The 13,462-nt window shown below is 29.2% G+C and overlaps 2 protein-coding genes across 2 annotated transcripts; one reads left to right on the top strand and one right to left on the bottom strand.

The window, feature by feature from the left end:
* Positions 1-353: 353 nt before the first annotated feature.
* Positions 354-5,650, bottom strand: LOC114392162 (jasmonate O-methyltransferase-like). Its single transcript, XM_028353204.1, has 4 exons — positions 5,438-5,650; positions 4,591-4,998; positions 3,734-4,006; positions 354-811 (listed from the first exon to the last, which is right to left on the bottom strand). Exons 1-4 carry the CDS (start codon positions 5,537-5,539, stop codon positions 443-445), a joined length of 1,152 nt encoding a protein of 383 aa, XP_028209005.1. The 5' UTR covers positions 5,540-5,650; the 3' UTR covers positions 354-442.
* A 6,330-nt stretch (positions 5,651-11,980) lies between these two features.
* On the top strand, positions 11,981-12,936 carry LOC114391768 (heavy metal-associated isoprenylated plant protein 2-like). Its single transcript, XM_028352718.1, has 2 exons — positions 11,981-12,001; positions 12,586-12,936. Exons 1-2 carry the CDS (start codon positions 11,981-11,983, stop codon positions 12,934-12,936), a joined length of 372 nt encoding a protein of 123 aa, XP_028208519.1.
* The last annotated feature ends 526 nt before the right edge of the window (positions 12,937-13,462 follow it).

The following is a 13,462-nucleotide window of genomic DNA, read 5'->3' on the forward strand; positions in this document are numbered from 1 at the left end:
CATAATTTGAGACTTCTTGATAAACTAAAATCCAATCATGCCTGCACACTTACCTTCTCTCTGGTTTAGAGAAAAGTAAATGGGATGAGAAAATAATTTAAATTAAAGAGAAAGTACAAAGAAAAAAAATATTTTATTTTAAGAATATATTTTTTTTATTTTCTCTTCTCTTTATTTCTGTTCCTCACAACTATATATATTATTAGATTTACTTTAGTTTTAAGGAATTTCGTTTGTTTGTTTCTTTAGATGGCATATACTTTTTTTGTTGTGGTTAGAAATCGTTAAATAAATGAAATTTTTGGTACCACCGACCGTACTAGCCAGTCATACTAAGATGGACGTGGAGAAAACATAGGCCAGAAATCAATCATCGTACAAGTGGAATATAACAATAAATTAATATTTGTCTTCTTCGTCGTACGTATTATTGTGTTGTATTTCAACCTTGCTTGACGAGAGAAATGACCAAATTAATGTATTTGGTCCTAGTCTTTGATAAGTGGTCCTCTACCATTTGTGCGTACCTTCGAAACAGCTCATCCATTATGTGGCACCCGAAATGAGATTCCAACATGGATTCAACCACAGCCCTAATGCTCCTTGCAACTCGTTCTCCACTCGTTAATGGCGTACCTGTTGTTGGGGAATCACTTTGCAATTCCATTCCAGCATCCCAATCAATTTCATAAGCTTCATGCTCATTCACAATAAATGACCCTTCCTTTTGAATCTCCATTTTCATTTCCTCCAAGCATGGTGCATAGTATGGAGCGTCAAAAGAATCCACCTTTTCCTCTTCTAAAAGACCCTACATATATACCATGCACAAGAATTTTTCTCATAAATTCCATCTCTTATTTTCACATATATTTAACCAACTCTAGTTTTAGCTTCTTTTTTTTTATGAAAATCTATTTTAGTTATGTAATATTTGGTTTAACTATTTTGAAATTAAAGTTAAAATAAGAATTTCAATTTTAAAATTAAAGATCCTTAATAATTTGATGATTTTGTTTTAATCTAAAAATTACTTTTATGTTAAAATCTTATCAACTTGCATATTTAAGACACCAGTTAAAAAAAAATTAATCAAAAGTGGAAGTATATTAATAATACCTTTTTGATAGTATTTTTTTTCATTTTTAACTAAGACCTGACACCACACTTTAACCCAAAACCTTAAGACTCGGGTTTACGGGTCTTCTCCTCACTTATATGGTACTCAACCTTTTCACTTCTACCCGACGTGGGACTTCAGCTCACACTTGTAACCCAACATTAAAAGGACATTTTGTGGAGCATACCTGAGCACAAATTGTTGTGTGTAAGAGAGGAAAGAAAGGTTATTTAAAAAAGGAAAGAGACTTGGAAATTGGGTGGACTAGGTGGATGAGGGAAGCATTAAGAGTTTAGAGAAGAGGACATACGAGAAGCTTTGAGGGAATGCTGGAGAACTTAAGAGATGAGAGAGGGGGGAAGAGGGATCGTTGTCGTGTGAGACGGTCAGAATCTGGCGACAAAGTGTTATCCTTTCTAACAAATTAATGGTGACAACCTTGATTTAAGTTTTCAATTCTTTAATAAAGGATAATAAAGTCATTGTCTTTTTATAAAAAAAAACAAAAAATAACCCATAATAGTAAGTAAAATCTAACGATCTATTTTAGATCACATGTTTTAGTGGTCCACTAGAGTATTGATCCTTGATTTGATATTAAGTCAATGATATTAGCTGAGGTCGTAGTTACAATGGTGATGCTTATCTATCTTTTAAGGTGTTGAAGTACGTGTCCATCTATATGTCTGTACTATCTAGGATCCACAAGATATACATGACATCTTATATGACTCATTGAGACATGTGTCAACCCTTCACGTCAGCTCTGTTACAGGAACGCAAACACTCAACTCTCAGTAGCCAAACTCCCCAACAAACAGGTTATTTCTAACCTATTAATATTCAAATGTATTTGAATATCTTATCTATTGATCGATAATTAATTATCTATAAAGTCACACATTATTTATAAGATACAATTATCTTTTACCTTTTATCTATAAGTAAATGTTTATCTTTAACATTATCTATAAGCTCCTGACTATTATCTACAAGCTAAAAATTATGCTACAACAGTCCCTACAAATAAGAATCGACAGTCACACTCAACTAATATAAATACAAGTTTCATTGAACCTTCTACACATTTCATTTCTCTCTCACTCACTCACCCTTCAAGCTTAAACATATTTGCTCTCATACACATATACTTATTTAATTTTTTTTCACTCATATTTTTACTTAAGCATCCAAATTCTTTGTTTTACAGATCCCTTCATCTCATCTTAACAAAGACATCCATCCAAGCTAACGTGTAAGGTCTGAGACCCCATAAAGGTCTGAGACCCCATATTCGTCTTGTCAATCCTGATCTGCCCAGATTTCATATTTTGGTAAAAACAATGTCTTAATAATTCACGAGTTCCAACGAAAAGCCAACATTATGTCTTAATAATTCATCCGCCAAATATTTGTGTACCTAACTTTGTCATGCTTAGCTATAGCACATCTTGTGCCTTTTGCTTAGTGTTTTTACTCTTTTATGCTATTCATAGTCTTTTTGTCAAAAAAAGAAAAATGCCTACTTACCCATTACGCAATACCCATGATTGCATGCCTCTGATTATAGTCCACGTGTATTATTAGCATGTAACATTTTTTTGACAGAAAGCATGTAACATTATCTAAATAACTATGTTTACATATTTTTAGATAAATCAGGCATTCTGTAGCTAACATTTCTCATATTTAAAAAATGCATTATATATTAAAATAAAATTACATGATTGATGAAACATCAACAAATTTTAAAAATATGTATGCGATAAAAGTATAATATATACTTTTAATTTTCAATTTTTAAAAAGAAATCAATTTAATTAAAAGATATAATAGCCGTAATAATTTGTCTAATTAAATTTTTGCATGTGTGCGTGTACTTGGGTTTTTCTTAGAAAGCTAGAGTATTAGTAAGTTAATTATACCTTAGATATATTCTAAGAAAATCAAAATTAAGAAGTGAATAAGTGTTATAAAATCCGATAAAATTTGTTAGCATATGTGTACTCATTTTTTAGAATGAACATTTTATCAAATATATATCATATATATTTTTAAAAAAAGTTAAAACATGCTAATTAAAATAGTATAGTCTTCGTAAAATTAAATGAGTCTACTATATCTTAAAAAAATAGTCTTCATAGGAGGGCGCTACTTGACCCTCCTTACCAAAAGATAATTATATTAAATGAGTGTACTAAATTTTAAGTGAAAAGAAAAGGGTGACCACTGGCATTTATTTATGAAAATGATGATAAATGTCAATCTCAAAAGTGGACTGAAATGAAAAGATTACACATGGAGAAAAACTAAAAATAAAAAAGAAATGATAAATTTGATAAATGGTGTAATAGGAAAAAATGAAAAAGATTGCCTAACTTATTCAAAATAAAAACCAAGTTAATAATAAACAACTTCATTGTAGATACTTGATGCAATTCTCTATGTATTTGTATATATTAGTAGTTGGTACATTTTTCTTAAATGCACCACATATTTACTACGGGGTTGTTTAAGTTTATTTTTACTATAACTAAAAAAAAAAATAGAGAAAGGGAAAAAAAACGTGGTGGAGATTTATGACAAAGATTTTCCTTATTTACGTGTACGTACCTCAGAAACCATGCTCATGAGGGATCGTGCTAAGAGTTCCCACTGATAGCAACTATGGTCAGTGGTTGGGTCCATGGATTCTCTGCCCATAAGAGACAAGACCATGCGTCCCCCCGCTACCATTTCTTGGGAACGTGAAGCAAGAAACACTGAAAAATCGTTTTTGAATTGCTGAGAATAAGCATCTAGCACGCACTTTGGACTGCTCTTTGATAAGTAGATCTTTCGCTTGTTCAATGCTCTCCCACTACCATTCTCTAACCCACTAGGAACCTTGCAACCACAACAATAATTCTACTTAGTTTCACATATATACATGCATGTGTCAAAGATTTCCAATTATGTTCTTTCTAAGCACTAGTCACTTGTAAAAAGTGCTCAACTTAATTTCCATTATCGATCTGTTTTGGTACTGCCAACTATATTCTTGTTTTCAAGAATAAATTCCTTAGTATATGTCTCTTCACAATCTTCCGGGAAAAAATATGAAAAAGAAAAATTAAGAGCCCATCTCTCTTTATCCTTTAGCTTGTCTTATTAGTTAATTAATAATTAATTAGTTTTGGAAAATTTATCAAAGGACACCAAATATGTCATTAAACATCTAGTGAGAGAAAAAGAAAAAAAATATTAAGTATTATAAATAATATGATCTAACATGAAGAAATATAAAGAAAAATTATGAGTATTTGTTAGGTGTTCAAAAAGTATAAATATCTGTGTATCATATTTTAATTCTTGTGTATCATAGCATTATCAGTCATTTCCGGAGAACAATAAATGGGTTAAGTGCAATGTTAGAGAGAGATAAGGGCTTGGCTATTATGTGTATATATATATGTGCATATAATATATACCCGAGAAAGCCAATGGAGGCTAGAAGAAGAGTGCGCAAAGTGGAGGCTTTTGCTAGGGAAAAGCCTACCATAGAAAGAGCCAGGGACTGCTGAAACAAAATATGATCCAAACCCACTACCCTTTTCTTGCTTCTGTTTTCTGTAGAAAGATGGCAATGAGCCAAAGATGTTGTTGAAGTCATTGGTGAAAAGGTCATTCAAATACACCACCAACTCTGGCGCAGGGCGATTCAAGAGGCATGTGGTGGCATACACACCATCCAATATCTCCGAAATGACCCTTAAGGCATTTGGTCCTGAGGAACAACCCAAGTCCGCAATTCCCATCTTCTCAGGCCAATTACTTGAGCAAAGAATTTGCACAAGAGCTTTCTTTCTTGCTGGCTCCGCGCAAGAGATTATCGTATTCTGCAAAATTCACACCAAACATGTCAAACTTTTAACAAAGCTTTAAGTATATACGGAGAAATTATTATATATTCAAAGATTACACAATGTCCGGATCATACTGGATTTTATTCCTTTAAATATGATTTTGGATTCCAGCGTGAAAAAAATGTAACTGAAAGACAAGAATCCTAATTAATCAGTTAAATTTTTTGACAAAGATTAATTATGAATAAAGCCAGTTAACACTAGCACAATGGCCTCCCCTCATATTCACGTAACAGATAACTGAATTTTATTAATTTTTTGTCTGTTTATTTTTTTGTAAGAAGCAAACTAGTTTACAACAACTCTCGTGCACACTGATCAGTGAACTCAGCTACACTGATATATGATTCAACAATAATTAATATTATATATCTTGAGAAATTAAACATTACTATATGAATTGAAAGGCAACCTGAACGGAAGAGTTCATGGCATAGCTAGTTTGGCCTGCGCCTTTGTTCATGTGAAGTACTTCCAACGTTTCCATTTCTTTCCTTCGAGTTGTTGTTTGCATGGTAACACACAAGAGTGTGTTAACTACTGTGTTGGAGTTGAAGACGTAACCAAAAGGGAAAATGAAAAGTTGATGAATGCTTCCTTGAATCCGGGAAAGTGCCTTAAGAGGTGCAGGGGGAAAAGCTATGAGTATTGATTCATGTAATTTAAACTAACAAGTTAAATCAAATTATTTATAAGCTTGAATTGAATCAAGTTTCAGCTATAAAAGGATTGACATTGATTGAACTTAAGCTGAATTAAATATTAATGAATCGAGTGGAGCTAAATTAAACATACTTATCATGACTCATCATTTTCGTCTTACTGAAATATAACATTCAAAATACTTTTTTTCAAGAGCATAATTTTGTATTTACACATTTCTTACCCTTTTCTTGCAAAAAAAAATACTATATTTTCCAAACACATTTTTTTAATCTTACATCAGTTTTATAGTTATAAGAGACATTAAGTTATTTTAAGAATAACTCTGAAAAATGTTACTTTTTAACCTTCTTATTTATTCTCTTAAAAATCTAATAGAGATACTCTTTGAATAAATTGATTCATTATTTTTATATATTTGTTTTCTATATTTTCTTGCCTTCTTTTATCACATAATCCATTATATCTCTTCCTTATTTATTATCTTTCTTTTTATCTCACCTATTTAACTTTAGATTTTGTATCGGCTAATGAAATTAGTGTACTTGATTATTATGGTTTAACTTTAAAAAAGGAGGTTGATTTTACTTTTCTTTTCCGATTAGAGAAATAAAGAACAAAACAGAAAAAAATGGGTGACCCTTCATAAATATTTTCTCACCATTCGTACGAAGATTATGAATGGGAAGTGTTTTTCAGAAGAAGAAAAAAATGAATGGAAAGTGTTAATTATTGTAGGTTGCCAACAATCCATAATTTGTCGCTTATTGTTTTATCCTTTGGTGGGCCGGTTGTAAACAAAACAAAATTTGTGATTTTTGTTTTTTTAGAGAAAGGTCGTCCTTTGAAAAACTATGCGAAAAACTAATTGAAACTTGAAAAATTAAAAGCTAAAGATCTTAAGTGTTTCGTAAAATAACATGTTAAAGTAACTGAAAAATAGAAAATAATAAAAATGAATATATTTTTATGATATTTTTATATAAATTTTAATTTTATTTTATAGATAAAATATATTTTGAGGAGTTATGATTTTATTTTTTTCAATTAATTTTAAACTTTTGTAATTTTTTATTTATAGATAAATTATTTCCATTATACTTTTATTTTAATTATTATTTTTTCCATATTAAACATTTTACTATTAATCTTATGTTATATATTTAAATATTTTTAATCATGTTTAAAATAAAGTAAAAAAAACATACACTTAAATAGGCATTATATTTTTATTATTTTAATTGACATAATAGTTAAAATAAATTAGCTAATATAAAATTATTAAAAAATAATTGAAAAATAAAATAATATAACATTTATCACTGTCAATTTCCTGAAATATAAAATTGAAATAATAAATGAAATAGTATAATAGTTAAAATAAATAGTATAATATAAAAAATGTATGAAAATTAATAGTATAATGGTTAAAATAATAAAACTTGATTTTATTTAAAAAGGAATCACTGTTGGACGTTAGAAGAAATTTGTTAGTTAAAATTGGTTGAGAGTGAATATTTAATTAACCTATGAAAAGTTACACAAGATAGAAAAATATTTTAGTAAAGTTGAAGGACTAATTTAATTATTTAAAGCATTTTTTTAGTATTTGAGGAACTATTTGATTTCTAATATTTCTGAACAACTTGGGTAGTTTTTAATTTATTTATTTTTAATTACTCATTTAGTCTTTCTAAACTTATTTATTTTAGTTCCTATAGTTAATAAGTGAATTTTTTATACCTGAAATTTAATAAGTGAATTTTTTTAGTCTTTGAAGTTTATATTTTAATTCCGAAAAAGAAAGTCTTTGCTATTTTTTTTTTAATTTCGTTAGTTAAAATTTTTAACAATAAGAAATTTTTTAGAAATTAAAATGTAAATTTAAAAGACTAAATAATCTACTTATTAATTATAAGAAATAAAATAAATAAATTTAAAAATTATGGAATTAAAGAGATAATTAAATCTTATATTTTCTTACTTTAATTTAGGAATCAGTTAAAAAGAGATTGTAATAATTTATAGAGTTTTCTAATGATTTAGGTTGTGTTTGATTTGTATTTTCATTTCATGTTTTTATTTTTTGAAAATTATTTTCATTTTAAAAAAGATTAGAATTCTGAGAACATATTTGGTTTGACTTTTTGTTTTCTTTTTTGAAGAAATAAAAATACTGAAAATGCATTTTAAAAAAAATGTATTTTTAGATTTGCTTAAAATTATATTCCTTTTCATCGCATTTTTATTTTACTCAAAATGAGGTTCTTGATTTCAACTGAAAACGAGATTTTATTGTTTTCGACTTTTAATTCGTTTGAAAAAATATTTTCAAAGAAAATATTTTCAACAATTCAACCAAACACATTTTCATCATCATATTGTATTTCTAGTAAAAATTAAAATAAAAAACAATCAAATCAAACCTTCCTCTCTCCTGTTTTTCATTGTCAAAGTGGCTCATTAATAGAGTAGAAACTAATTCAAATTTCAAATGAGCATGTGTTTCACGTTTTCAACATCATGAAAACAATCGAATTTGTAAACGAGCATGTGTATGTAAAATCTATATCTATATTCTATCTATATTCAATAATAAAAGAACAACTAGTTAATATAGGACACGTGGGGTTTTCACAAATTTTTTTCAATAAAATAATCAACACCATAATCAACACCAGTTTTTGGTTCACCCAACACCTTTTGCTTCTCTTTTCTTCCACCCATTTAATTTTTAAAACCCAGCTATTGGTCACCATCCGTACACGTTTCATTTCACACTTCCTACCATTTTTTTTTCAAAATCCCCAATTTCTGCTACCTACCTACCTACACTACCTCTACTACATGTTGCCCTTTCAAAATTGACAAATTAGGGTTCTCCTCTACTATAAACGAAAAGGAAAAGGAAAACGTCATATTCTCTCTCTCTCTCTCTCTCTCTTCTTCCTTAAGGAAACGCAAACCAGAAGCAGCAAAGTTGCAACAGGGAAAAATAGCCTTCTCCATCCCTAGACTCAAAATTCAAAAGAATGGTCATTCCCAAAAGACATGCAATGCAATAGTCACGAAAGCAATAATATACAAATTAAAGTCAACTTGATATAATTATTATTCGAGGACTTAGGATTTTTGGCACATGTTCATATTCATATGTAAAACAGTGATTGACATGCATTATTCCAACTTTTGGATGGTTACCTTCATGATGAAGTTGATTTAGGATTTTTGTGCATGTATCAATGTTTATTCTATAAAGCAGTGGTTGAAACTTTCTTTAGGGGAATCATCAATTCCCTATTATTCCAACTTACATTCATGTATATACGAGTATTTGTTCACATGATAAACTCGTTTCTCATACTAACTAGATGTAAATAGCTTTAATTCATCAGCATGTGGGTCTTGGAAGAGGATCCGTTCGATGGTTGAAGGTTGATGGCTTAATGCAAGAGTAAATTAAACATTCAAGTCTAGTGTGAAACTAGACTCTAGTAAAATAACACTAAACGAAATATAACTATCTACTTTTTTCTTTCTTTCTTTATTTAACAACTGCCTCAATTATCATCAAACTTTAGACCTCGTGTACACTATTCAAATTCCAAATTCTTCGCCACTACCAATCTTAATGAGTTAAACAGTATACATACTTGTGTCTTTTGTGAATTAACTTTTTATAAATTTGAGGAAAGAAATTATTATATAGTATACAATTGTGAGATTTTGGTCACTCTCCAAGTGATATATATAACTATATTTTTCAATTTATAAAAATAATGTCATGGTCTGCATCACATAATAATTTCTCGCTCAAGGATATTATTATGCAACTCGTCAATAATATTATTATAAAAATCAGCCTCTATTTTGATGTCGATGTGTTGATTGTATGTTCTGCCAGTTCACACACTTTGCTTTACTTTTTTATTATTGCACTATACTTCTCTCTCTCTCTCTCTCTCTTTTGTAATTTTTAGTGCACTGCACTTTCAAGTTCCAAACACTCAAACACTGATAACTCTTAATATTTTTGTTTTCTTCTTATCCTGCCTGTGTAAAGCAAAGGCCACTACATAGTGTGTATGAAACGAACAAGCATAGAGAATGAGCATATGGAATACTAAACAAGGATGTTCATCAGTCCAATGCTATGACATTTTGGGCCTTATCAGGGTATACAGTGAAACGGACCTTATACTTCATACGCAACATTAATTAGATTTTTATTTCTTAATTTTTTTAATGTTTTAGCATCTAATTTAATTTCTTCTTTTTTTTATCTTTGAATAAGTTCTTTATAAATATTTTTTTACCAAGTTTTTTTTTAAAAAAAATCTCATTTGATACTTCTAAATATCACGTGTTTTCCAATTAGTCCCTTTAAATTATAGATCAAACGAGAAACCTGCGGTATTTATACAAACTAAAAGAAAAAATAAATTTTATAAAATTTAGATAATAGTTAAGTGATGATGATAATAATAATGTAAAATAATTTTATACTATCAATTTATTACATGTTACTATTAGTTTGACTTTTACGATAATTAATATAAAAGTTAACAAACTTATTATAGATGATAATTTATGATTAGATGATAATCTAAAATTATTTACCTTATTAGTGCATAACTTATTTTCTCTTTAGGTAAATCAATTGGGAAACAAAAATTATTTAAATTATGTTCAACAAAATATTTCAATTAACTTCTAACTTTTTTTATCGGCTAAAAAATTTATTTGGTTGTTCAATAAATAAGTCTTTTTAATAGTTTTAAGTGTTTTTTAAAATGTTACTTCAAGTAACCCTTTTTAAAACACTAGCTTTTAATTTTTTATATTTTCTCACTTTTATTCTCGATATATTTATTTATTTTCCTGGTTACATTTTTTAAATAAATCATGGTATTATTATTATTTTTTATTTTACACTTTTCAACTATTATAACAATTATAATTTTATGGAATACTTCTCATTTTAATAAGTTAGTTTTTTAATTTCTAACTACTAGCTTTTATTTCCTTTTAGCTAGCTTTCCAAGCACAAAATGGTCATCGTACAACTGCTCCAAGTATTTAAAGTTACTAAAAACAGATGTTATAAATTTTAATGGGTGCAAGGTTAAATTAGGAAAGGACAAAGTCAGAATTTAGGAGAAGACAAAATGGTTTTTGGTATTTCATACTTTTTCGGTCACAGCAGCTTTGAAGAGCATCCCCACTGTAGTATTTCTCAAAAAAGAAAAGTGACTTTTAAAAGAAACAATCAAACATAATTTATGACTTATGTCGTAGGTTGCAATTCTTAAAGATGTTATTATTTTTATCTTTATCTTAAAAAACGAGTCACAGTTGTAATGGTTACGCACTGAATATCTTAGTTTGTTTGTAATTTGATTTCTATCAGGTGTATTTTATCGACCTTGATTTAAAGCGCTTGAGTAAAGGGGAAGACTACTATGAATTAGATAAGAAGATTGTGAACTGCTACAGACAAATGATCAAAATAGATCAATGAAGAAATGAAGAGACAGGCTTGAAGGCATCTAATGCTGCATATTGAGATTTAATAGGTTCAATAATGTTCTTTTCTTACTTCCAAATTGTTGTTGTAATACTATTTGGAAGGTGAAATCATGAGTATGTTGGGGCTGTCAGATTCCTCTGTTTATGTATTTGTGCTTGCATTTTTAATTATTTTTCCTAGTTCTTCTAGTATTTATATGGTATCTCATGAAATTATCTTTTTTGGGCAAAACCTATTTAGTGTTAGTATTCTGCATGATGCGTTGGTTTGTGGATGCTTATTTGTTATTATGATCAATTCTCTCATCACTATTTCTAGTCTGTAGTCCGCAGATATGTGGCCTACGACAACTCTCAAGGACAGGTGTCAATTTTACATTTTCTATCGGCTAATGCCGTTAGTTTAATTAGACGCAAAGGATAACATTGATTCACTTAATCTTACCATTTGATACAAATTGTGATTCACAATTCAAAAATTAACTTAGTGTATCGTCACTAATTACTCTCTGTTAAAGGGCAAGCAAAAAATTTAAGAAAATTGTGCCGACTTAGACACTGGCGTCACATACTTCACTCCTGGCATGATAACTAATGTGGTATAGTTTCAAATGGCGATGAAACTCTTCAATTGAAAGTTTTCTGATTAGTAAATATTAATTATTAATTTATTAGCAGAAAAGATCGATATCACGATATTTTTCTTTTTTTTATATTTTCTCCTTTTAAATACGATGTTGATGTTAACTCGACTGAAAATTAAATGGAAACTGAGTTTATCAGGGTAAGGGGAGATTATAATAATAAAAAAAGAAGAGAAAACTCTCATATATATATATATATATATATATATATATATATATATATATATATATATATAAAGAAGAAATTACTCAATTCTTTGATGCAAATAAGAAGTAGAAAGTCTTTATACTAATTCTTCATAGTTATTCTGGTCCAAGAATTAGAGAACATTATAAAAGAAAAAAATGATTAAAGAAATTATAAAAAAATTCCATTCATAGTTATTTAATAGAAATTTTGTGATTAGATGTAGATAATGTCATATAATGAGCGCGTAAACTGCTAAAGAAGTTTAATTTTCCTCTCATTCTATAAAGACTGGAGTCAAGACACATACTAGAAATTTATATTTCAACCTCAAGTAGGAGAAAATGTACCAAAAGTAGTATATGCTTTTTTTTTGTTATGTAATAATAAATGTTTACCTCACTTCTTCTAGAATCCTATACTTACACTCAGAGGCTGAAGTACTTTCAGCTGTTTTGTTCATTTTGGTGTAAGATTTATCTACTTTTTGATAAGGAAAGTACTGACTAACTTATATGAGGTACTTGTGTGTTGCAGATAACTGTGGTGTCAGTAGAACTTGGCCGTTCAAGGTGCAGGCAAAAGGTGATGAAGTTAATTGCAAGTGTTGAAGGAATCACTTCCATTGTCCTAGACCCAGACAAAAACACAGTGACAGTGGTTGGTGAGGCTGATCCATTAAGGATAGTAAAGAATGTTAGAAGATTCAGAAAATCAGCAACCATTGTGAGTTTTGGCCCCCCAAAGGAAGAAAAGAAAGAGGAGAAAGAAAAGGAAGAGAGAAAGGATGCTGATACTCATACTCCGAATTTGAGTCAGAGATGTGATGTGTGGCCTCACTGGTATGTGACTGTTGAAGATGGGTATAGTCACTGTTCCATTATGTAATTAATTCATTTTTCTTCTTGTGTCATTCGTGCTATTGCTAATTTCTATGACAGATAAAGGTTTTGTTTGGATTTCAGGTGGGAGTGTTCCAAAAGTAAGTTTGAGAGTACAATCAGTTTGAAATTATGTTTGATCACTATTCGAAAGTAAAATTTTACTAGAAAATTCAGTTTTGGAGTAACAAAACTTGGGAAACTTGGGAAGTTCTTACAAACTTGGGTTGCAAACTTTAATCCAAACATGCACAGAATAGTTTCTCTGTTACTTGATAGTAATATAGAAGTTATGCTGTGAATAACCTTACCGGGGGAAGCCAACCTATTCTTTGTTCAATACTTTCTTCCCATTTGTTTTGATGGTCATTGCTTTGCTATAACTTGGGGAGGTGAATCTCTTCTTTGTTTATGTCCAACCTTGTCTCACTGGAACATCTGCAGAAGCAGCAATTTTAGATTTTTTTATTTTTTTTATCATCAAAACATGGTATCTAACTTATTTATGGATGAAGCCGTACATTATGTAAAGT

The sequence above is a fragment of the Glycine soja genome, chromosome 17, assembly GCF_004193775.1.
Source record: "Glycine soja cultivar W05 chromosome 17, ASM419377v2, whole genome shotgun sequence".
Taxonomy (NCBI): domain Eukaryota; kingdom Viridiplantae; phylum Streptophyta; class Magnoliopsida; order Fabales; family Fabaceae; genus Glycine; species Glycine soja.

Bases quoted from the DNA above. Each gene is read 5' to 3' on its own strand.
- LOC114392162 (XM_028353204.1), bottom strand. From the start codon at position 5,539: ATGCAAACAACAACTCGAAGGAAAGAAATGGAAACGTTGGAAGTACTT. The intron at 4,999-5,437 runs GTTGCCTTTCAA...TGAATTTTGCAG, and splicing joins CCATGAACTCTTCCGTTCAG to AATACGATAATCTCTTGCGC. The intron at 812-3,733 runs GTACGTACACGT...GTATATATGTAG, and splicing joins TCATGAGCATGGTTTCTGAG to GGTCTTTTAGAAGAGGAAAA.
- LOC114391768 (XM_028352718.1), top strand. From the start codon at position 11,981: ATGGAAACTGAGTTTATCAGG. The intron at 12,002-12,585 runs GTAAGGGGAGAT...TGTGTGTTGCAG, and splicing joins TGGAAACTGAGTTTATCAGG to ATAACTGTGGTGTCAGTAGA.